The 24,106-nt window shown below is 48.8% G+C and overlaps 1 protein-coding gene across 1 annotated transcript in view; it reads right to left on the bottom strand.

Moving 5' to 3' along the window:
- The window catches only part of ZC3H3 (zinc finger CCCH-type containing 3), a 149,682-nt gene that overhangs the window by 60,838 nt on the left and 64,738 nt on the right, over positions 1 to 24,106 (bottom strand). The window contains exon 5 of the mRNA XM_054057547.1: positions 6,399 to 6,589. Within this exon, the coding sequence (XP_053913522.1) occupies positions 6,399 to 6,589 (191 nt within the window). The remainder of the gene's footprint in view (positions 1 to 6,398; positions 6,590 to 24,106) is intronic.

Genomic DNA, 24,106 nt, shown 5'->3' with positions numbered 1-24,106 from the left:
TCAAAAGGGGCCAAAGGATTGAACTCAAGATGGGTAAGGGACTAAACAATCCTAAAGACAAGGGATTTGACTCAAAAAGGGTCAACAAATTCATCTCAAAAGGGTTAAGGCAGAGTAATCCCAAAGACAAGGGATTGAGATTGGAGGGGCCAAGAGATCAAGCAATCCCAAAAGCAAGGCACTGAGCTCAAAGAAACTGAGGGCTTGAACTCAGAAAGGGCAAGAAATTGAGCAGTCCCCAAACCAATGGATTGAGTCTGAAAGGGCCAAAGGATTGAGCAATCACAAAACAAGGGACTGAGCAATGCAAAAGCCAAGGGACTAAGATTGAAGGGGCTGAGGGATTAAGTGATCCCAAGGACAAGGGACTGAGATTAAAGGGGTCAAGGGATCAAGCAATGCTAAAACTGAGGGAGTGAGACTGAAGGGACCAAGGGATTGAGTAATCTAAAAGACCAGGCACTGGTTCAAAAGGGGTCAAGGGATTGAGCTGAAAAGGGATAAGGGATTGAGCAATCCTGAAATCAAGGTACTGAGACGAAAGGAGCCAAGGGATGAGAACTCCCAAAGATGATGCATTGAGATGGAAAGGGCCAAGGGATTCACCAGTCCCAAAGATGAGGGTCTAAACCCAAAGAAGCCAGTGGATTGAGGTCAAAAGAGGTAGGGATTGAGCAATCTCAAACCCAAGGGATTGAGCAATCCCAAAGACATGGGACTGAGCTCAAAAGGGGCCAAAAGATTGAGCTCAAGAGAGGCATGGGATTGAGTAATCCTAAAGACAAGGGATTGAGTTCAAAAGGGGTAAGGAATCGGATAAATCTGAGAGACAAGGAATTTAAATAGAAGGGGCCAACAGATCGAGCAATCTCAAAACCAAGGGACTGAGACCACAGAAGCCCAAAGATTGAGCTCAAAAGGGGCAAGAGACCGAGCAATCCCTAAAACAAAGGATTGAGACTGAAGGAGCCAAGGGATTGAGCCATCCCAAAGACAAGGGATTGAATTCAAAAGGGGTCAAAGGATTGAGCTGAAGATGGGTAAGGGAATGAGCAATCCCAAGAACAGGCGATTGAGATTGGAGGGGCCAAGGGACTGAGTGATCCCAAAACCAAGGGACTGAGCCCAAAGAAGCTGAGGAATTGAACTCAAAAAGGGCAAGAGATTGAGCAATCCCAAACCTAAGGGATTGAGATGGAAGAGATTAAGGGATTGAGCGCCCCAAAGACAAGAGAATGTTTTCAGAAGGGGCCAAATAGTTGAGCTCGAATGGGGCAAGAAATTGATTAAGCCCAAAGACAATGGGCTGGGTTCAAAAGAGGCCAAAGTATTGAGCTCTAAAAGGCCCAAGGACTTGAGTAATCCCAAAGACAAGGCAGTGAGATTGAAGGGGTTGAGGGACCGAGCAATCCCAAAACCAGCAGACTGAGCAAAAACAAGCTGAAGAATTGAGCTCGAAAGGGTCAAGGGATTGAGCAATTCCAAAGACAAGAGCTTGAGTTTGAAGGGGCCAAGTGATCGAGTGATCCCAAAACTAAGGGACTGAGCCCAAAGAAGCTGAAGGATTGAACTGAAAAAAGGCAAGAGACTGAGCAATCCCAAAACCAAGGGCTTGAGACTGAAGGGGCCAAAGGATCGAACAATCCTAAATATGAGGGACTGGGTTCAAAAGGGGACAAAGGATTGAACTCAAAAGGAGTAAGGGATTGAGTAACCCCAAAGACAAGGGAGTGAGATTGAAGGGGCCAAGGGATTGAGCGATCCTGAAAGCAAGCATCTATAGATTGAGTTCAAAAGGGGCAAAACATCAAGCAATTCCAAAACCAAGGGATCAAGATTGAAGGGGCCAAGGGATTGAATGATCTTAAAGACAAGGGTCCGGATCAAAAAGGGTCAAAGGATTGAGCTCAAAAGAGGTAAGGGATTGAGCAATTCCAAAGACAAGGGACTGAGATTCAAGGGGCCAAGCAATCAAGCAATCCCAAAACCAAGGGACTGAGTGCAAGGAAGCTGAAGCATTGAGCTCAAAAGGGGCAAGACATTTAGCAATTCCAAAGACAAGGGATTGAGACTGAGGGGGCCAAGGGATGGAGCGATCCCAAAACCAAGAGACTGAGCCCAAAGAAGCTGAAGGATTGAACTCAAAAATGGCAGAGAGAATGAGCAATTCTAAAACCAAGGAACTGAGATTGAAGGGGCCAAGGGATTGAGTAATCTGAAAGACAAGGGGATGGTTCCAAAAGGGGTTAAGGGATTGAGCTCAAAAGGGGTAAGGGACTGAGCAATCCCCAAACCAAGGGATCGGGCTCAAAGGGGCCAAAGGATTGACCTCAAAAGCAGTAAGGGATTGAGTAACCCCAAAGACAAGAGAGTGAGACTGAGGGGCCAAGAGATCGAGCAGTCTCCAAACCAAAGGACTGAGGGCAAGAAATTGAAGGATTTACCTCAAAAAGGGAAAGAGATTGAGCAATCCCAAACACATGGGATTGAGATTGAGATTGAGGGCCAAGGGATTGAGAGATCCCCAAACCAGGAGACTGGGCACAAAGAAGCTGAAGGACTAATCACAAAAGGACAAGAGATTGAGCAATCCCCAAAGCAAGGGATTGAGAATGGAGGGGCCAAGGGATTCAGTAATCTGAAAGGCAACGCTCTGGTTCAAAAGGGGTCAAGGGATTGAGCAATCCCGAAGATGGAGGACTGAGATTGAAGTGGACAAGGGACTGAGTTCAAGAGGCATTAGAGATTGAGTAACCCCGAAGACAAGGGATTGAGATTCAAGGGGCCAACGGACTGAGCAATCCCCAAAACATGGGACTGAAGGATTCAGCTGAAGGAGCTCAAAGGAGCTGAAGGATTGAACTGAAAAAGAGCAAGAAATTAGGCTATCCCAAAGACGAGGGATGGAGATTGAAGAGGCAAGGGATTGAGCGATCCCAAAGACAAGGGACTGAGTTGAGAAGGGGCCAAAAGATTGAGGACAAGATGGGTAAAGGGATTGAGCAATCCTAAATACAATGGTCTGGTTCAAAAGGGGTCAAGGGATTGAGCTGAAAAGGGGTAAGAGATTGTGCAATCCCAAAACAAAGGATTGAGCATAAAGGGACCAAAGGATTGAGCTCATGAGGCATAAGGGATTGAGCTAACTGCAAAGACAAGAAAGCAAGATTGAAAGGACCATGGGATTGAGTGATCCCAGAACCAAGGGATTGAGATTGAAGGGGCTAAGGGACTGAGCAATCCCAAAGACAAGGGACTGTGATCAGAAGGGACCAAAGGATTGAGTTCAAGAGGGGTAAAATATTAAGTAATCCAAAAACCAAGGAACTGAGCTCGAAGGGGCTGAGCACAAGTGGGCATCAGCACAACAAACACCAAAACCATCTGATACCTGAGAGAAGCAACACTCTAGTTTTTGCAGTTGTCACACTTTGGTGCATTGGGTCGGCCTCTTCTCCATCTGCTTCCTCCTCATCCTTCCACTACTTGATCCCAAATTGTTCAAGGTGTTCTACTGCTTGGGATGCTCCCAGGAACAAGATGAGCTGCTTGAACAGCCATGGACCAGAGGAAAAGGCAAAGCCCAGCCCACCAGGGTGAATACACCCTAAAAATATGTGTGTGTGAACCTCATGAGTACACAACCAAGTGCAAGATTCTACACCTGGGTCAGGGCAATCTGCAGTTTCAACACAGGATGGGGGATCACAGGATTGAAAGCAGCTCTAAGGAGAAGGACTTGGAGGTGCTGAGGGAGGAGAAGCTCGACATGAGCTTGTAATGTGCAGCCCCCAAAGCCACTCATGTCCTGGACTGCAACAGAAGAAGCGTGGCCAGAAGGGTGAGGGAGGGGATTCTGCCCTTCTGCTCCGTTCTCCTGAGACTTCACTTGGAGTCCTGTGTCCAGTTCTGGAATCCCCAACAGGAGAAAGAGATGGAACTGTTGGAACAGGTCCAGAGGAGGATAAAAAGACAACGCAAGGGCTGGAGCACCCCTGCTGTGAGGACAGGCTGAGAAAGTTGGGATTGTTCAGCCTCGAGAAGAGAAGGCTCTGAGGAGACTTCATAGAGTCCTCCCAGTACCTGAAGGGGCTCCAGGAATGCTGGGGAGGGACTTTTTCCAAGGCCCTGGAGTGATAGGATGAGGGTGAATGGCTTTAAATTGAAAGGGGAAGGTTTAGACTGAATATTAGGAAGAAATTCTTCACAATGAGGGTAGGGAGGCACTGGAACAGGTTGCCCAGAGAAGCTGTCGTTGCCCCATCCCTGCGGGTGTTCAAGGCCAGGTCGGATGGGGCTTTGATCAACCTGATCCAATGGGAGGTGTTCCTGCTGATGGCAGTGTGTTGGAACTGGATGATCTTCACAGTCCCTTCCAACCCAAACCATCCCATGAATCTAGGATTCCTATTAACACCTACACTGAAAGTGCCACCAAGTGGAGGTGGCAGAAAATGAGTGGTGGAAATGTTCCAGTTTGAAATCCTTCCTTTTTGAAAAAAGCCAAGCAGCTCAGTAGAATGAGAATTGTTCACACAAGCCCTCAGCCAGCCCCGTGTAAGCACTGAGCACTTTATCATCCTTCCATACACAGAAAGCGTGGTTCTGCAGCACTCAGCACTTCTAAAATTAGATGGTAAACAAGGAGCCGAGTACACATTTTCTTCCAGTCCATGGCTTCCTGCACCGCGGTGATGTTCCTCCTCCTTTTAACAAGCATGGAGTTCTTCCACCACATCTGGATCTTGTCCATCAGCATCAGTCAGCCGTGAGCATCAGACGCAGTGGAGGAGCTCCCAGTCTTGTTTAGTATGTTTATGGGACCAGTCCTGTGTAATATCTTTATCACTGATCTGGATGACGGGATCAAGGGCTTCCACAGTCATTTCGCAGATGATATCAAACTAGGTGGAAGAGTTGGAGGGTAGAGAGGCTCTACAGACGGATCTGGACAGGCTGTATCGATGAGCCAAGGCAAATGACATGAGGTTCATCAAGATCAAGCGCTGGGTCCTGCACTTGGGACACAACAACCCCATGCAGCTCCAGGCTTGGAGAAGAGCAGCTGGAAAGCTGCCTGGAGAAGGACCTGGGGGTGTGGGTTGACAGCAGCTGAATATGAGCCAGCAGTGGCCCAGGTGGCCAAGAAGGCCACAAGCATCCTGGCTTGGATCAGCCATGGTGTGGCCAGCAGGACCAGGGCAGGGATTATCGCTCTGGACTTGGCATTGGTGAAGCCACACTTCAAATCCTGGCTTAAGTTTTGGGCCCCTCACTCAAAGAAGGACATTGAGGGTCTGGAGCACGTCAGGCGAAGCGCAACGGAGCTGGTTAAGGGTCTGGAGCCCAGGGGTTCTTGGATTGGCTGAGGGACCTGGGGTTGTTTAGACTGGAGAAAAGGAGGCTGAGCAGAAACCTCATCATGATCCTATGAATAACATTTTAGCAGTCATAGAAAGAAATCACAGAATCATGTAGGCTGGAAAAGACCTTGAAGATCATTGAGTCCCACCATAAATGTGACACTGCATGAAGATGTTCGCTGTGGGTGGAGAAACCCAATTATTGTGCTTGCTTAATTAATTTCAACATATTGCATGCTTTCCACATCGTTCCACCACCTATTTTCTAATACTTTTGCAAGTGAAAAATACATCTTTGCAGAAACACAAGTTTCTGCCAACATCATCCCTGGGGAAAAGGGCTTTCCCATGTCTGCCACTGCACCTTCATCCTGCAAAGGGACAAGGAGCAGGTGTCCAAAATCTGTGTTTACGGCCAGAACCCAGAATCATGGAATGCTTTGGGTTGGAAGAGACCTTAAAGATCACAGAATCATAGAATGGTGTGGGTTGGAAGGGACCTCAAAGTCCATCCAATTCCACCCCCGCTGCCATGGGCAGGGAAACCTCCCACTGGATTAGGCTGCTCAAAGCATTATCCAATCTGGCCTTCAACACCTCCAGGGATGGGGCAGGTGGCGCAGACTGATCCTCCTGGCATTCTTAGGTCAATATTGAATGCAACTTGATGAGCACACCAAATACCTTTAAATGTTTGGTGCCATTTGAAGCTCCCCAAGACTTTGTTCAAGTTGAAAGAAGAAATAACTTTAACAGCATGTCCTTACAAGCTTGAATTAAGCCTGAATCAAGAACAACCTCAATTTTCTTCAACCTTTTGTGTCTTCTACACTGTTTCCCCTTCAGTGTAAGAGCTGGGGGATGCACTTTGGAATTGATGTGAAACCCATCACCTTTGTGTCTGGTCTCCTGTGAGGCCAGAAGATGAATTGCAACATGTGGGTTGGGGATAATGAGCTAAAAGTTGACCTCAATGCCAACGCCAGGTTAGCGCTGGATTTTGGATGCAGACCAGGACAATTTCTTCCTGCTCACCTGCTCTGCCGGGGCTCTTGGTGCTCAGGTCTCTCCCCCGGATAGGAGTGCTGGTCTTGGAGAGTTTATTGGCTGACACTTGGTACATCACTCCACCGATGCAGCGAAGGCCTTTGCTCTTCCATCTCTGTTGCACGTGCTGGGATTTGCTACCTTGAGGTGATGGGCGCGCTTGGTTTAATAGCAGGGACCTGCAAGAAAATGATAAAAGTCCAAGTTTCCAAGCTAGGAGAGATATCACAAGGAGCTGCTGCTTTGTCAGCAATCCCTCAGCTGCCCAAGGATGGAGGTGACACAGGAAGGAACCAGGGATGCTCTTGCTGTAGGCACAGAAGCTCTGGATCATCTGGTTCCAGAGGAGGCCACGAAGATGATATAAGGGGTGGAGCACCTCCCACCTCCCACATAAGGACAGACTAGGAGAGTTCTCAGCCTATAGAAGAGAAGGCTCTGAGGAGACCTTAGAGCAGCTTCCAGTACAGAAAGGGTCAGGTAAAGTTGGGGAGGGGCTCTTGATCAGGGAGTGCAGGGACGGGACGAGGGGGGGTGGTTTTAAGCTGAAAAGAGGACACTGAGATGAAATCTTAGGTGGAAATTCTTCCCTATGAGGGTGGTGAGGCCTTGGCCCAGGTTGCCCAGAGAAGTCATGGCTGCCCCCTTCCCTGAAGGCAAGGCCAGGTTAGATGAGGCTTTGAGCAGCCTGGTCCAGCAGAAGGTATCTATCTCCGCTCATGGCAGCATGGGTCGAATTGGATGGGTTTTGAGGTCCCTTCGAACCCAAACTATTCATAGAACCATAGAATCACAGAAAGGTTTGGGTTAGAAGGGACCTCAAAGCCTATCCAGTTTCAACCCCCTTGTGATGGGCAGGGACACCTCCCACTAGATCAGGTTGCTCAAGGCTCCATACAACCTGGCCTTGAACACCTCCAGGGTGGGGCACCAATAACATCCCTGGGCAACCTGGGCAAGAGTCTCACCACCCTCACAGGGAAGAGTTTCTTCCTATTGTCTCATCAAAATCTTCCCCCTCCCAATTTAAAGCCATTCCCTCTCGTCCCATCACTCCAGGCCCTTGGAAAAAGTCTCTCCCCAGCTTTCCAGGAGCCCCTTCAGGTACTGCAAGCTGCTCTAAGATGTCCCCACAGCCTTCTCTTCTCCAGGCTGAACAACCCCAACTCTCTCAGCCTGGCCTCAGAGCAGAGGTGCTCCAGTCCTCGCATCATCTTTGTAGCCCTCCTCTGGACCCGTTCCAATAGTTCCATATCCTCCCTGTGTTGGGGATTCCAGAACTGGACACAGGACTTCAGGCAGGGTCTCACCAGAGCAGAGCAGAGGGAGAGAATCCCCTCCCTTGCCCTGCTGGCCACGCTGCTTTGGATGCAGCTCAGGACACGGTTGGTCTTGTGTGCTGCAAGCACACATTGCCACCTCATGTCAAAGTTCTCATCCATCCCCACCCCACGATTCTCCGATCCTACCTCCCTCACAATGCCGCGCGGAGCCACCCAGCTCAGTTTCATCTGCAAACCGAGCCGAATCCAATCTCCTCGCCTATCGGTCGTCTTCGCCATTTAGCGCTAATCCAAACAGTAATTTGTTTATGCAAATGAGCGCTCTAATTTTGTATTAACCCAAACGACGCTCGTAATGCTATTAAGACAACGGATATAAAAGCGCGCATTAACCGGCGTCGAGCTGTAAATTAAGACCCCGACGTCCTATCAGCAAGATGCAAACCCCGGAGAGCATTACCTTCAAATGAACATGTGCTGCAAAGAAAAGGAGAATTGGACGACGTTAATCGTTCCATTTCTTAGCGCTTAGCGTGACAGCCAATTCATTTCATTGCGTTGTTGCCACTGGCTACCGCGCTCAGAGAATCGCTCCTCCAGTTTTTTTTTTTTCCAAAGGGGATGCACAAAGAAGCTCCCGCCCCAGTTCCCCAAGTGTTTGGTTCTCCAGAGAGGAAGACGAAGTTGTAATTTTAACAAAATGACATGATTTGGAAGAGACACAGGTTGGTTGGACAGACGGATTGTTCACGCTTTTCAGAAGGGAAACTAAGGCGCAGGAGAGCCCAAATGTCGTGTAGTTTTGTCCTCAAACCAATAGAGAATTATTTGGTTGGGAAAGATCTTTAGATCACCAAGTCCAACCATACCTGTCCACAACTAAACCAGATCCCAGTTGGATGGGGCTCTGAGCACCCTGATCCCGAGATGTCCCTGCTCATGGCAGGGGTGTTGGAGTAGACGACCTTCAGAGGCATCTTCCGACCCAAACCATTCCAGGATTCCAATAAAGGTATTGTATTATGGCAAAGCACCACAGCTCCTGTGACAACAAGACCTATCCCGGCTCCAGCTGTCCTCCTCCTCTTTCTCCTAGTGAAGCAGCTCCAGGAGGACATCAGGATGCTCCATACCACTACCTACAGGGCCTGCAAAGCTGATGGCTTTTGGATTCCTGCTTTGCCCAGAACTGAGCTATGGGCATCACTTCCTTCAAGGAGGCTCTGTAAAGTCTCCTTTGGAAAACAGCTGGAAAAAAGCCTCTGGAAAGCTGTCAAGTGTGCAGGGACGCCTTCCACTGGATCAGGTTGTTCAAAGCCCCATCCAACCTGGCCTTCAACACCTCCAGGGATGGGGCAGCCACAACTACTCTGGGTAACCTGGCCCTGCAGGAGTTGACACTACCAGGTGTTAAGTGGAACCCAACAAGCCAAAACCATGGTTCCTGCACCAGATGTGAAATCTTCTCATAAAACTGATTCAAATAAGTGGCCTGCTTTGGGGTGGGGACAGTGAAAGGGAGCTTGAACCATGGAATCATGACAACCACACCTTCTGTTTGTTCAAGTTCAAGTGGGGCTTACGGTCATCTAAATTTACCATGTTGAAAACACAGAGTAATAGAATGGGCTGGGTTGGAAAGAACCTTAAAGATCATCCAGTTACAAACCCCTTGCCATGGGCAGGGACACCTCCCACTGGATCAGGTTGCTCAAAGCCTCATCCAACCTGGCCTTCAACACCTCCAGGTATGGGGCAGTCACAGCTTCCCTGGGCAACTTGTGCCACGGCCTCATCACCCTCATCGGGAATAATTTCTTCCTAATGTCTCATCTAAACCTTCCCCCTTTCAATTTAAAGACATTTCCCCTCGTCCTACCATTCCAGACCCTTCAAAAAAGTCCCTCCCCCAGCTTTCCTGGAGCCTCTTCAGGTAGGTCTTCCCAGAGCCTTCTCTTCTCCAGGCTGAACAACCCCAACTCTATCACCCTGTCTTCACAGCAGAGGTGCTCCAGCCTTCCAGTCATCTTCATGGCCTCCTCTGGACCCGCTCCAACAGATCCAAGTTCTTCGTGTGCTGAGGAATCCAAAAGTGAACATAGGGCTTCAGGTGGGGTCTCACCAAAGCAGAGCAGAGGAGAAGAATCCCCTCCCTCAACCTTCTGGCCACACTGCTTTGGAGCAGCCCAGGACATGATTGGCTTTCTGGTCTACATGCAAACGTTGCCGGCTCAGGATTTCTCTTCTGGATATTTATTTTCTTGCCTTGCTGTACTCCCTCAGATGCTGAAGTGCTTGTGCACTCTGATGCTTCTTGTTTGAAAGCCACCATTTATCAAGAGTGATTACCTGGTGGCATCTGACCCCTCCAGAGTGAGCAGCGCGCGAGCAGGCAGCAGCTGCCGAGCAAATCGCAACGGCTGCAGATTGTAAGATGTTTTATACTTTTATGAAGCAATATTAAAAAGAAAAAGCCAGTCTAAGAGCAGCAACATGTTTGGCAGCGTCCTCTCCAGCAGCCTTTGGAGATGGTCAAGACCCTAATGCGCGGGACCACAGGCTCTGTAGGTCCCATTGGGAACGCTCCTATTGGGACTTTATCATAGAATCTTGGAACGGTATGGGTTGGAAGGAACCTCAAAGCCCATCCATTTCCAACCCCCATGCCATAGACAGGGACACCGCTCACTGGATCAGGTTGCTCAAAGCCCCACCTAACCTGGCCTTGGACACCTCCAGGGAGACGGAAGCCACCACTGCTCTGGGCAACCTGGACCAGGGCCCCACCACCCTCAGCACGAAGAATTTCTTCCCAATGCCTCATCTAAATCTTCCCCGTTCCAATTTAAAGCCATTCCTCCTCGTCCCATCACTCCAGGCCCTTGGAAAATGTCTGCCCCCAGCTTTCTTGGAGCCCCTTTCCATACTGGAAGTGGGGAGTTTTGGGTTCGACATCAGGAAGAAATTCTTCATGGTGAGAGTGGGGAGGCCCTGGCCCAGGTTGCCCAGGGAAGTTGTGGCTGCCCCATCCCTGGAGGTGTTTAAGGCAGAGTTGGATGAGGCTTTGAGCAGCCTGATCCAGTGGTAGGTGTCCCTGCCCATGGCAGAGGGTTGGAACTGAACGGGCTTTAACGTCCCTTCCAACCCAACCCATTCCATTATAAGAGATTTAAAATTGAAATTAAAAAGCATTTTATAGCAAAAAATCCTAGTGGGAGCTGAGCCCACACAGAAGAGAGTGGGGGGAACTTAACAGCCCAACATTCACCCATAGGAAAACTCTCTTTTCCTCTTAAAACAAAGAGTTTGTTGTTCGCCGGCAGTTCTGTAGCCCAAACACAACCATTACTGTGTGGGTCCCTCCCTGTCGGTGACACCCAACCCCACAGCAGTGGCAGGGAAAAGCCACCAGCGAGGTGAGCAAAGGGAAGGGAGGTCGAGAAGCCGCGCCCAACTCCCCTTCGCTTTTCATCAGAGTCGGTGTCACAGCTCTCCGTGGAATTGTTACCCTAATGGAAAGGAAGACGTTTGGAAATGAACTGCATTGAGCAAAGAGGATAAAATTAATGAGATAAGAGCCAGGCCAAGGACCTGAAGAATACGCTGGCTCCTCAACACGAGGAACTTGTAATTCCCTTTCTGTCGCGCAAGCCCGCCGATCTAAAGAGTCCTCCCGTCCGTCCACAAGACTCGCTCCAGCAGGAAATTTCATTAACGCTGGAAAATAGGAAAGGTATTAAGCGTGGATAATGAAGGCCAGAGTGGGAACAGTGCTTTAAGAGAGTCTTCTTTCGAGCTTTTGTAATGGGAGGCATGAACTTTCCCTTCAAATCCATTTCTAATCCATTTGAAATACTACAGCAAATTATCTTCCCTTCAGCCCGCGAGCGGCCAGCCAATTTACTCCGAATAGAAGTGACAATGCTACAGAATTTATCGCCATAACCTTGACTACACAAGGTTGAGGGTTGTCTTTTCCCCCCACCTCCAGTTGGACAGGGGAAGAGAAATTTTTAATGAAAAGACGGGGAGAGGAACGGTATCATCATGTTTAAAAACAGAGTCGGAGGTAGTGGAGGTCCAAAACCAACATTTGGGATGAGCACGATGGGAAAATCACAGTGTTTTGTGCTAAAAATGTTACCGGTGGAGGTTGTGAGGTGATAAAACTCTGAAACAGGTGGTGACACATTGGAAGAGGCTGCCCTGACAGCAGTGGAGTCTCCATCCCTGGAGGGGTTAAAAAATTGTGTAGACATGGTACTTCAGGACATGGTTTAGGAGGCACGGTGGGGTTGGGCTGACCCACTCTGTAGGGTGAGATCTGGGCTCTTCCCTTGAGATCCTCAAAGCATCAGCAACGTTGCCTCAGTCTGGTGGTTTCATACTGGTGCTTCATAGAAGTTTGTGCTGACCAGGTCTGATCTTTCTTCACCTTCCCATAGTTAAATATTGAACTGGTGCTTATATCGACCAAGTCTTCTTGTTCTCTTCTCTGCTCTTCCTCTTCCCCATGATCAAACACCAACCTGCTGTATCTGTCCTGTGGTCTCCTCTGTGTAACTAACTTCACATCACTTGGAGAGTGGAAATGTTGGATCCTTATCATAGAATCATTATGGTTGGAAAAGACCTCTAAGATCAACCAGTCGAACCATCAGGCAAACACTACCATGTCCCACATGCCACATCTATGTGCTTTTCAAACACCTCCAGGCATGGAGACTCCACCGCTGCCAAGGGCAGCCTCTTCCAATGCTTCCCCACTTCTTTCAGTGAAGACATTTTGCCTAATAGACAATCTAAGACACCCCGCACAACATGAGGCCATTTCTTCTCATCTTATCACTTCTTATACAGGAGAAGACACCAGCACCTACCCCACTACAATCTTCTTTAAGGGTGTTGTGGAGAGCAATGAGGTCTCCCTCAGCCTCCTCCTCTCCAGGCTAAATAGCTCCAAGTCCTTCAAACACCTCTCATAACCCTTGTTCTTCAGACCCTTCACCAGCTCCATTCCCCTTCTCTGGATGTGCTCCAGCCCGTCAATATCCTTTTTAGAGCAAGGGGCTCAAAACTGAACACAAGATTCAAGGTGTGACTTCAGCAACGCTGAATACAGGTGCATGATGCCTCCCCTAGTCCTGCTAGCCACACTATGACAACATCCAAGCCAGGATGTTGTTGGCCTTCTTGGCCACCTGAGCCACTGCTGCTTCATGTCCAGTTCCTGACAACCTTCCTCCAACCTTTTCTGCAAGACTAACTTCACATCACTTGATAAAAAGAAATATTTCTTCCAACAGATCAGTAAACCCAAAGCAAAAACTGGATGAAGAGGGAGAAAAGGGCTCAGCAGGATGACATGGAGACAACAGTCAGTTGATGAAGTGACAGGGTGAGGGAAGACAGCTTTAAATTCGAAAGCAGAAGATTTAGACTAACCATTAGGAACAAATTCTCCATGATGAGGGTGGTGAGGCACAGGCACAGGTTGCTCAGGGAAGTTGTGGATTCCCCACCCCTGGAGGTGTTCAAGGCCAGGCTGGATGGGGCTTTGAGCAACCTGATCCAGTGGGAAGTGTCCCTGCCCATGGCAGATGGGGTAGAACTGGATAGGCTTTAAGGTCCCTTTCAACCCAAACTATTCTATGATTCTAACAAACCAGCCAAAGCCACGCCAAGGTGCCAGCTGTCCCTCCACACTACACATACCCAGTGAGAGATACTACGCCACCTATCTCATTTCTTGCCATAAACCTTCTAGACCCATGAGTTCGGCTGGACATCAGGAAAGATTTCTTTGCCAAAAGGGTTCTCAGGCACTGGCAGAGGCTCCCCAGGGAGGTGGTTGAGTCCCCATCCCTGGAGGTGTTTAAAAAAGGGGGGAAATGAGGTGCTCAGGGCTATGGTTTAGTAGTGGAGAGGTACAGTTGGACTTCATAATCTTAAAGGTCTTTCCCAGCCAAGTGATTCTATGACCACGCTCCACCACGGCTTTTCCTTCTGTACTTTCTACACCCCCATCCCATCAGCCTCACCCATGAGAAGGTTCCCAGCTCCATGGATTAAAAGCATCTTGGCTGAGCTGCCAGTAGGACAATATTTCTCTCTGCAGGATGCCGCATCTGCCTGTAATTAATGTTTCATCATCGTTCCTGAAAGTAAACATCTGCTGTGGTCTCAATCACTCATCTTCTTGTGGTTCTCACTTTCCTAACGGGTGGCTGGCATTCATCTTATTTTCTCTCCTCATCCACAACCTTCTGCCGTGGTCAACAACACTGTGGTCTATTTTGCCACTTCATGACCAGAGGGTCTCGGCCAAGATGACTCCTTTCAGATCACTGGCCAGGATTTTCCTAAACCATTTCCCTAAACCATGCTCCTCAGCACCTTATCCACCCAACCTTTGAATACTTCCACGGAAGCTGACTCAACCACCTCCCTGGGCAACCTGTTCCAGTGCCCAATGACCCTTTCCATGAATTTTTTTTTCCTGATGTCCAGCCTGAACCTCCCCTGGCAGCGCTTGAGGCCACTCCCTCTTGTCCTGTCCCTTGTCACTTGGGAGAAGAGGCCAGCTCCCTCCTCTCCACAACCTCCTTTCAGGTAGTTGTAGAGAGCAATAAGGTCTCCCCTCAGCCTCCTCTTCTCCAGGCTAAACAACCCCAGCTCTCTCAGCCGCTCCTCATAAGTATTGTTCTCCAGCCCCCTCACCAGCTTCTCTGGACACGCTCCAGAGACTCAACACCCTTCTTGTGGTGAGGGGCCCAGAACTGAACCCAGTATTCGAGGTGCGGTCTCACCAGTGCCAAATACAAAGGGAGAATAACCTCCCTGGACGTGCTGGTCACACCGTTTCTGATACAAGCCAAGACGACATTGGCCTTCTTGGCCACCTGGGCACACTGCTGGCTCATGTTCAGTCGGCTGTCAGTCAACACCCCCAGGTCCTTCTCCTCCAGGCAGCTTTCTAGCAGACTTCTCCTACTCTGTAGCACTGCACAGGGTTGTTGTGCCCCAAGTGCAGGACCCGGCATTTGGCCTTGTTAAACCTCATGCCATTGGCCTCGGCCCAGCGGTCCAGCCTGTTAAGATCCCTTTGCAGAGCCTCCCTACCCTCCAGCAGATCCACACTTCCACCCAGCTTAATGTCACCCGCAAACTTGCCAAGGGTGCACTCAATGCCTTCATCCAGGTCATTGATAAAGACATTAAACAGGGCTGGACCCAGTACCGAGCCCTGAGGAACCCCACTTGTAACTGGCTTCCAGCTAGAGTTAACTCCATTTACCACCATTCTTCTCCTCAGGGCTCGTACTATAGGCCCTTGGAAAAAGTCTTTCCCCAGCTTTCCTGGAGCCCCTTTGGATACTTGAAGCTGCTCTCTTCAGAGCCTTCTCTTCTCCAGACTGAATAACCCCAACTCTTCTGAGAAAGATCTATTGATACATATCAAAGTTCCTCAAGTTCTTCAGCAAAGTTTCTGCTATAAAAACTCCACAACAATACCGGCCCAGAGAAAAGACAAAAGAACCGTTCTAGATGACGTGATTGCCCAGATGAAGCTGTTTCCAAGGTAGGTCAACTTTCAGTCTAAAACCCATGACAGTGTCCCGTTAAACCGCTTACGATTGAGAATGGAAATGCTGACGGCCCCGAATAAAGAGCTTTCCATCCCGCGGCTCTAAAGCTGCAGCAGATCAGCAATTATACCAGGAAGACCAGGGACCATTGTCCCATTAATTAGATTCCTTTTACTCCCATTAGCTCAGACGATTGGACAAAGTTCATTAGGGTTTAATTCGGATTAGCTGACATGGATCTCTTTCAGCATACAAGACAGCTTTAGCAACGAGTGGGACGCTGGTCGGGCAGCGCCAGGTCCCACATCACTGTGGGATGGGACATTCATGCTTAATCCCTCCAAGGCAGCGTCCTACCACCTACGTCGATGGGCGACAGAGTCCTCAAAAATGAGAAGGAGAGTGAGAGCGGGTCATAGACATCCTCCCATCGTAGGATAGAAGTGATATTCCTTCATCCCAGAGCGAAGTAAACCATATTCCAGATCTCTGGGTGTGCTCCAAGTGTGGTTCAAGATCAAGCTAAATGAGACTTTGAGCAACATGATCCAGTGGAAGGTGTCCCTGCTCATGGTAGGGGTTTGCAACCCTTGAGGCCAGCAAGTTGACAGAGGGGATTCTCCCCCTCTACTCCACTCATAGAACAGTTTGCGTTGGAAGGGACCTTAAAGATCATCTAATTCCATCTCCCTGACTTGGGCAGGGACACCTCCCACTGGAGCAGGTTACTCAAAGCCTCATCCAACCTGGCCTTGAACACCTCCAGGGATGGGGCTGCCACAACTTCCCTGGGCAACCTGAGCCAGGGTCTCACCACCCTCACCATGAAGAATTTCTTCCTAATGCCTCATGTAAATCTTCCCCCTTACAATTTTAAAGCCATTCCCCCTTGTTCTATCACTCCATGCCCCTGGAAAAAGTCCCTTCCCCAGCTTTCCTGGATCCCCTTCTGGTACTGGAAGCTGCTCTAAGGTCTCCCCAGAGCCTTCTCTTCTCCAGGCTGAAAAATCCCAACTCTCTCAGCCTGTCCTCATAGGAGAGGGGCTTCAGCCCTCACGTCGTCTTTGTGGCCTCCTCTAGAACTGATCCAACAGTTACATCTCCTTCTTGTGTTGGGGATTCCAGAACTGGACATAGGACTCCAGGCGGGTTTTCACGACAGTGAAGCAGATGGGGAGAATCCCCTCCCTCACCCTGCTGGCCACTGTGCTTTGGTTGTGGCCCAGGACACGGTTGGCCTTCTGGGCTGTGAGCACATGCTGCCCGGTTCATGTTGAGCTTCTTACCCTCCAGAACCCCAAGTTCTTCTCCTCAGGGCATCCCTCAATCACATGATTCCCCCACCGTGTACTCAAACCACAGATTGCCCCCACCCAAATGCAGGACCTTGCCCTTGGCCTTGTTGAACCTCCTGAGGTTACACAGGCCTTCATCCCACTCAAAGCTTACCCTCCTGCTTGCTTTCCAAAAATACCCGGCATAATTGTTTTTTCCAGAGACGGATTTTTCTTAAATGCTCTTTTTTAACATAGGAAATTGCTATAATATTAACAAAAGCTGATAGATTTTAATTAAAGCACAAAACTATCTCGGTCAGGAAAGAGAGCTCAGTGGAAAACCTTGGTGCTGGGGCTCAATGGAGAACCTTGATTTCAGGGTTCAGTGGAAAATCATGGTTCCAGGGTCAATGGAAACCCTTGGTTAAAGAGCTCAATGGAAAACTTTGGTTCCAGGGCTCAGTGCAAAACCACTCATCGGGCACTGACTCAGCATGGAAGAGGTTAAAGACCTTCAGTGGGGCTGCACTTACGGGAACTATCCATGGAGAAAACACAACTCCTGGCCTGCTCCAGCTCTGGAAAATCATACACACATAGATAGAGAGGCTTTTCCCACCATAAATACAGACCCATGGCAGAGAAGTATTTAAAATCAAATTTAATCTACGTACTAAGGCAAAGGAAATAAGTGTCGAAATTTGGATTCTGATGTCCTTTTCCATAAAAACTTGGCTTTCCCACCATAATATTGTCCTAAAGAACCAAAAATCATAGACTCAAAGAATCAGAGAATCGTTTAGGTTGGAAGGGTCCTTCAAAGGTCCCTTTAACGACGGAGGGAAAACTTCTCTGTGTCTCACCAGGTTTTCCCAATTCATAGAACGGTCTGGTTGGAAGGGTCCTTAAAAATCATCCAGTTCCAACCCCTCTGCCATGGGCAGGGACACTTCCCACTGGAGGATGTTGCTCAAAGCCTCATCCAACCTGGCCTTGGACATATCTAGGGCTGGCACAAGGCACAACTTCTCTGGGAAACCTGGGCCAGGGCCTTACCACCCTCATCGTGAAGAATTTCTTCCTGATGTCCCATCTAAATCTGTGAGCGTCCATGAGTTCCTCATGTGGGATACAGGGACATCTCTAACAACATCATGCTGAGATACAGGATCTCGATGGCACTGAGATGTAAAATCCACCAAGATCCCAGTTTCAGCAGATCAGAGCTGTCAAGTGATGTATGTGTGTGTGTGGTCAACGTGTACGTGAGGACCAAACAAATTCACTGTTGCTCTCTCATTAAATCTAAATTGGCTTCAAACTTCGCTGTGTAGGACTTGTACAGAGGTGTCTCCCTCTGCTGGCACCAGACCCAGACCAACTCACATCTTCAGAACACAAAGAAATGGGAAAAACTTCTTAAATGAACCCAAACTGGAGTCACAACACTGCCAAAAGCCTCCCCAGGTGGGTTAAGGTGGGCTATAACTCACAGGGCCACTTCCATGGCATCATCATCCCCATCTTAACATCACCCTCCTCTCCACAAAGCTAGATGAAAAGGATTTTAATGATGCTCCAATAGATTGAGAGCAGCCCTGAGGAGAAGGGGTGCTGGGGGAGGAAAAGCTCAAAATGAGCAGGCAAAAGGCGCTCACAGCCCAGAAGACCAACCGTGTCCTGGGCTGCATCAGAAGAAGCGTGGCCAGCAGGGTGAGGGAGGGGATTCTGCCCTTCTACTCTGCTCTCATGAGACTCCATCTGCAGTCCTGTGTACAGTTCTGGAATCCTCAACACAAGAAGGAGATGGAACTGTTGGAACGGGGCCAGAGGAGGCCACAAAGATAATCCGAGGGCTGAAACACCTCTGCTATAAGAAAACGCTGAGAGAGTTCGGGTTGTTCAGCCTGGAGAAGAAAAGGCTCCAGGAAGACCTCTGAGTAGCTTCCAGGACCTGAAGGGGCTCCAGGAAAGCTGGGGAGGGACTTTTTCGAAGGGCCTGGAGTGATGGGTCAAGGGAGAATGGCTTTAAATTGAGAGGGAGAAGATTTAGATGAGACCTTAGGAAGAAATTCTTCCCTGTGAGGATAGTGAGACACTGGCACAGATTACTCAGAGAAGTGGTAGATTCCCCATCCCTGGAGTTCTTCAAGGCCAGGTTGGACGGCACTTTGAGCAACCTGCTCCAGCGGATGGTGTCCCTGCCCATGCCAGAGGGGTTGGAACTGAATGGGTTTAGAGGTCCCTTTCAACTCAACCCACTCCATGATTCTATGACCTTTAAGGTCCCTTCCAACCCAAACCATTCCATGCTTCTATGATTCCATGATTCCACGATTCTATGAGCTCATGCCAGCAGCTGGACGAGTGTCCAGGGAAGGAGAGATAGCAGAGCTTGGAGAAGACAGTGAGATGTCTCTAATTTATCCTCTCCTGCCTATACTTTATGGCTTTCTTAATTCGGCTCCTGCTCCTATTAATGTAGTTAATGTTGAGATTATATCTATTTTCTGGCGTCAGGCAGTGATTTATTCCAGCCATTTTTCCGGTGCCGGCTCCCACGCTGTTAAATCAAGCGAGTTGCCAATTAAGTGCTGACTGGGGAAGTGGATGCAATCTTAAACAGATATCTCACCGCAAATTAAACTGGGTAGTTCTTAACGTGCTGTATGAGGCCAAACCGCTGAACCTTGCAGAGGTGGTAAAAGAGAAAACAAAAACAACCTCCAAAACAAAGGTGGGGGGGGGGGAACTCACCAACACAATCTCCAAGCTGCCTGGAGAAGAAGGACTTCGGGGTGTTGGTTCACAGTGGTTGAACATGAGCCAGCAGTGGCTCAGGTGGCCAAGACAACATCTTGGCTTGGATCAGCCACGGTGTGGCCAGCAGGACCAGGGAGGGATCGACCCCTGGACTCAATACTGGTGAGGTCACACCCTCAATCCTTTGGTCACTTCTGGGCCCCTCACTCCAAAAAGGACATTGAAGGGCTGGAGCACATCTAGAGAAGAGCAATAAAGCTGGTGAAGGGTCTGGAGAACAAGGGTTATGAGAGGAGACTGAGGGAGCTGGGGTTGTTTAGCCTGGAGAAAAGAAGGCTGAGGGGACACCTCATCACTGTCTACAAGTCCTTGAAAGGAGGTTGTAGGGAGATGGGTGTTGGTGTCTTCTCCCAAGGAACAAATAATAGGTTGAGAGGAAATGGCTTCAAGTTGCACTAGGGAACATTTCGGATGGAAAATAAGGAAGAATTTCTTTGCTGAAAGAGTGGAGAAGCACTGGAAGAGACTGCCCAGTGCAGTGGTGGAATCCCCATCCCTCTACGTCTTCAAAAACCAGATGTGGCGCTTAAAGACACAGTTTGGTCAGCTCAGTAGTGCTGGGCTGATGGGTTGGACTGGATGAGCTTAGAAGTTTTTCCAACCTTAATGATTCTATGATTCTAGAAATGGCTCCAAACCTGCTCTCAGAAAGAGGCAAGGACAGCTACGCTGCTTCCCAGCCTGCACCGCAACCATCAACAATGCTTCCCCGTGTCTATTGTTTGCCTGGAAAGCCCATAATGAAAAGCAACGCATGAAACGAAGAACTATTATTAATAATTGTGAGGAGCTGTTGTGATAACAGCTCATGATAAGTGGTAAACAGGTTTATGTTCCTTGAAGATTGAGCAGGTGCTAAAGTAAACCAAATGGGAGGAGAAAGCCAACAGAAGATGGATATGTAAATGATGGAATGGGTCCAGAGGAGGCTACAAAGATGATCTGAGGGCTGGAGCACCTCTGCTATGACAGGCTGAGAGAGTTGGGGTTGTTCAGCCTGAATAAGACAAGGCTCTGGGGACACCTTAGAGCAGTTTCCAGTACCTGAAGGAGCTACAGGAAAGTTCAGGAGGGACTTTCTTGAAGGGCATGGATGATGAGATGAGGGGGAATGGCTTTAAATTGGGACAAGGAAGATTGAGATGAGACATTAGGAAGAAATTCTTCACGATGAGGGTGGTGAGACCCTGGTACAAGTTGTCCAGAGAAGTCATGGTTGCCCCATCCATGGAGGTGTTGAAGGCCAGGCTGGATGGGGCTTTGAACAACCTGATCCTATGGGAAGTGTCTCTGCCCATGGCAAGGGGTTGGAACTGGATGGGCTTTAAGGTCCCTTCAGACCTAAACCATTCTAAGTTCCACACTACAGAGTGGTACAGGAATTTCAAAAATCCCCATACTCGTGCTGTACCTACTGCCAGGAATTGAATGGAAGGACAAGAATAAGCAGGTAAGAGGCTGCAATGTGTCCTGACAAGCGAAAAATGACCTGCGTGGAGGACTGGAGCACCTCTTGCCAGCTGCTGAAATTCAGTCTTCAGGGAAACACCATCATATATACTCAATCAACAAGGACAAATGACTTCACGAGTCTGTGTTGCAATAAAAGGATCGTGTTCCTCAGTGGAATAAATGAGAGCGACTGCCTGGTTTGGAGATTTTGAAGGAAAATCTCCTGTGTGCTACCTCGCTTTTAGAAGCCCAGATTGATTCCACACCAGGAGACCACAAACTTACTCATCCATCTTTTGTGGCCAGCACGGTGAGAGAGGAGATTCTCCGCCTTCACTCCGCTCTTGTGAGATCCCACCTGGAGTCCTGTGTCCAGTTCTGGAATCCTCAACAGAAGAAGGATATGGAACTGTTGGAACAGCTCCAGAGGAGGCCACGATGATGATCAGAGGGCTGCAGCACCTCTGCTCTGAGGACAGGCTGAGAGAGTTGGGATTCTTCACTGGTCTACAACCTCCTTTCAGGGAGTTGTAGACAGTGATAAGGTCTCCCCTCAGCCTCCTCTTCTCCATGCTAAACAACCCCAGCTCCCTCAGTCACTCCTTGTAAGACTTGTTCTGCAGGCCTTTCCCCAGCTTCATTGCCCTTCTCTGAGTGTGCTCCAGGACCTCAATGTCTTTCTTGTAGTGAGGGACCCAACCATTGTTGAATTATCTACAATGCCTACACAACCGCGTGCACAGAACTGGAGTTTGAGTTTGTTCTTCTCAGATTTGAAGTCTCCTCCGGGTTCGTTTTTGGCCACAACATTACTTAACTAAGAGGAAATCCACCAAGGGTTAAGTGCTGTGCAAAGCACAAGAGATACAAAGTCGTAACTCACCCGTCACACCAGGTTCCTGGCCAAACACTCGGCTCCATCGACAATGTGTTCTAAATCACATATGAACATTGATCCAATTAATTCAACTCCTGCTAAACCAGGCGATTTCTGAGTCACCTCCTGCCCATTGCGTGATCTTGGTTGCATTTAAAGGGAGAAAAGAACTTGAGGTTGATCTGAGCTTTCTTTTCTTCTCGTTTTGAAGGCACTTCACTACAAGTAGATGGTTTCTTCCTCACCAATTAACACTTCTCATTTTTCCTGTCAAGCTGCTTAACCCCAAATTTGACAACGCTCAACTGTTCCACGCAGAGAAGCTTCCCTAGGTCTACAAGTCCTTTCAGATCCTTTTGGGACATCCTGCATCCACCTTTGTCCCACACTCCACAGCCTCAGGACAGGCAAGCTGGACAAGAAGCTTGCCCAGACTTCTCAGGGCACGTGGCACACAAACGTCACAGTCTAGTGTGAGGAGATGTCAGGAGGAGCACAGCAAGAAGCCTGCACTCCAAAGTGCTCACCAGGAGGTTGCAGGGATGGAAAGGTCTAAGAATGGGAAGGAAAAGACCTGGAAAAGCAAATGAGCTCATCTACAGACAGGCAACATCTCCAGGCCACAACACAACCACAATCTTAACTGAGGCCCCAGCAGTACATGAAAAATATCTGAAGGCTGAAAGAGGTGGCCTTGTTCAGCCTGGAGAAGAGAAGGATCTGGGGAGACTCTAGAGCAGCTTCCAGGGCTTGAAGGAGGCTCTCAGCCTGTCCTCGTACAGGAGGTGCTCCAGCCTTCAGATCATCTCCATAACCTCCTCCAGACTCGCTCCAACAGATCCAGGTCTTTCCTGCACTCAGGTGGGGGTCCCACAAGAGCAGAGCAGACTTGGAGAGCTCCACATGAGCCAGCAATGTCCACTCGCAGCCCAGAAGACCACACATGTCCATGGCTGCATCCAAAGAAGCATGGCTAGAACGGTGAGGGAAGGGATTCTGCCCTTCTACTCTACTCTGTTCTGGTGAGATCTCACCTGGAGTCCTGTGTCCAGTTCTGGAGTCCTCAGCACAAGGATATGGAACTGTTGGAACAGGTCCAGAGGAGGAAGTGTTCAAGTGGATGGGGACTTGAGCAGCCTGATCTAGTGGGCAGTGTCCCTGCCCACAGCAGGGGAGTTGGAAATAGATGATCTTTATGGTCCCTTCCAACCCAAAATATTCTATGATTCTACAAGGTCAAAGAGATGATGTGAGGGCTGGAGCACAGGCCTGTGGAAGACAAGCTGAGTTCAGCCTGGAGAAGAGAAGGATCCTGGGAGACCTTAGAGCAGCTTCCAGTACCTGAAAGGGCTCCAGGAAAGCTGGAGAGGGTCTTTTTCCAAGGGCACTGAGTGACAGGATGAGAGGGGGTGGCTTTAAATCAGAAGGGGGAAGATTGAGATGGGACACTAGGAAGAAATTCTTCACAATGAGGGTGGTTAAGCACTGTCCCAGGTTGCCCAGGGAAGTTGTGGATGCCCCATCCCTGGAGGTGCTAAAGGCTGGGTTGGATGGCTCTTTGAGCAACCTTATTGAGGACCTTCAAAGGTGCCTTCCAAGCTAAACCACTCTGTGATTCTACAATTCTGTGATTCTGATGGAAATACAGTGCTGGAGCAGATGGACAGTCAGTGGGAGATGTCCCTGCCCATGGCAGGAGGATAGGAACTGGATGATCTTTAAGGTCCCTTCCAACCCAAACCGTTCCATGAATCTATGACTCTACAATCTTTCATGTCTCTTCCAACCCAAACCATTCCAGGATCCTAGGATTCTATGATCTTTACAGTCCCTTCCAACCCAAACCATTCAATGAAATCCTTTGAAACCAACTCCAAATTAAGAGCTGCGTCGAGGCTGTCAAACCCCTCCTCGCTGAGTCTACGGCACCTTCCATGCGGAAAAAAAAAAAGGCAGCTTAACCCATTTATTAGAATGATGAAAGCAAAGGGATCTAAAAATTGCACTCCTTCGTTAATGAGCAGCCGAAGGGATCGGTAAGCATAATTTCCGAGACTGGTAATATTTTATATAATCGCCGAGCGGTTTAAATTGAAAACCCCCAACTGAATCAATATTTACTGCGTCGAAACGAAATGAATAGTAATAAGTCACTAAGCTCCCTGTCCTGTTTCATAACATAAAAAATTATATAAATGAGCACGGGCGCAGAGCGACCATCACATTAACTTTTACGGCACTTGGGGAGTCGTAACTGACTGTTCTCATCAAAGAAAAGTGTTCAAAAAACCTGGCTGGGAAGCCTCACTACGGCATCAACAACAGGAAAAATAAAGCAAAAAAGGAGGTGAGATTCACCAACACAGGCAAAAAGGCGTCCAGGAGCTCAAAGATC

This window comes from Cuculus canorus, chromosome 2 (genome assembly GCF_017976375.1).
Source record: "Cuculus canorus isolate bCucCan1 chromosome 2, bCucCan1.pri, whole genome shotgun sequence".
Lineage (NCBI taxonomy): Eukaryota > Metazoa > Chordata > Aves > Cuculiformes > Cuculidae > Cuculus > Cuculus canorus.
This window is presented reverse-complemented; position numbering and strand designations above follow the sequence as displayed.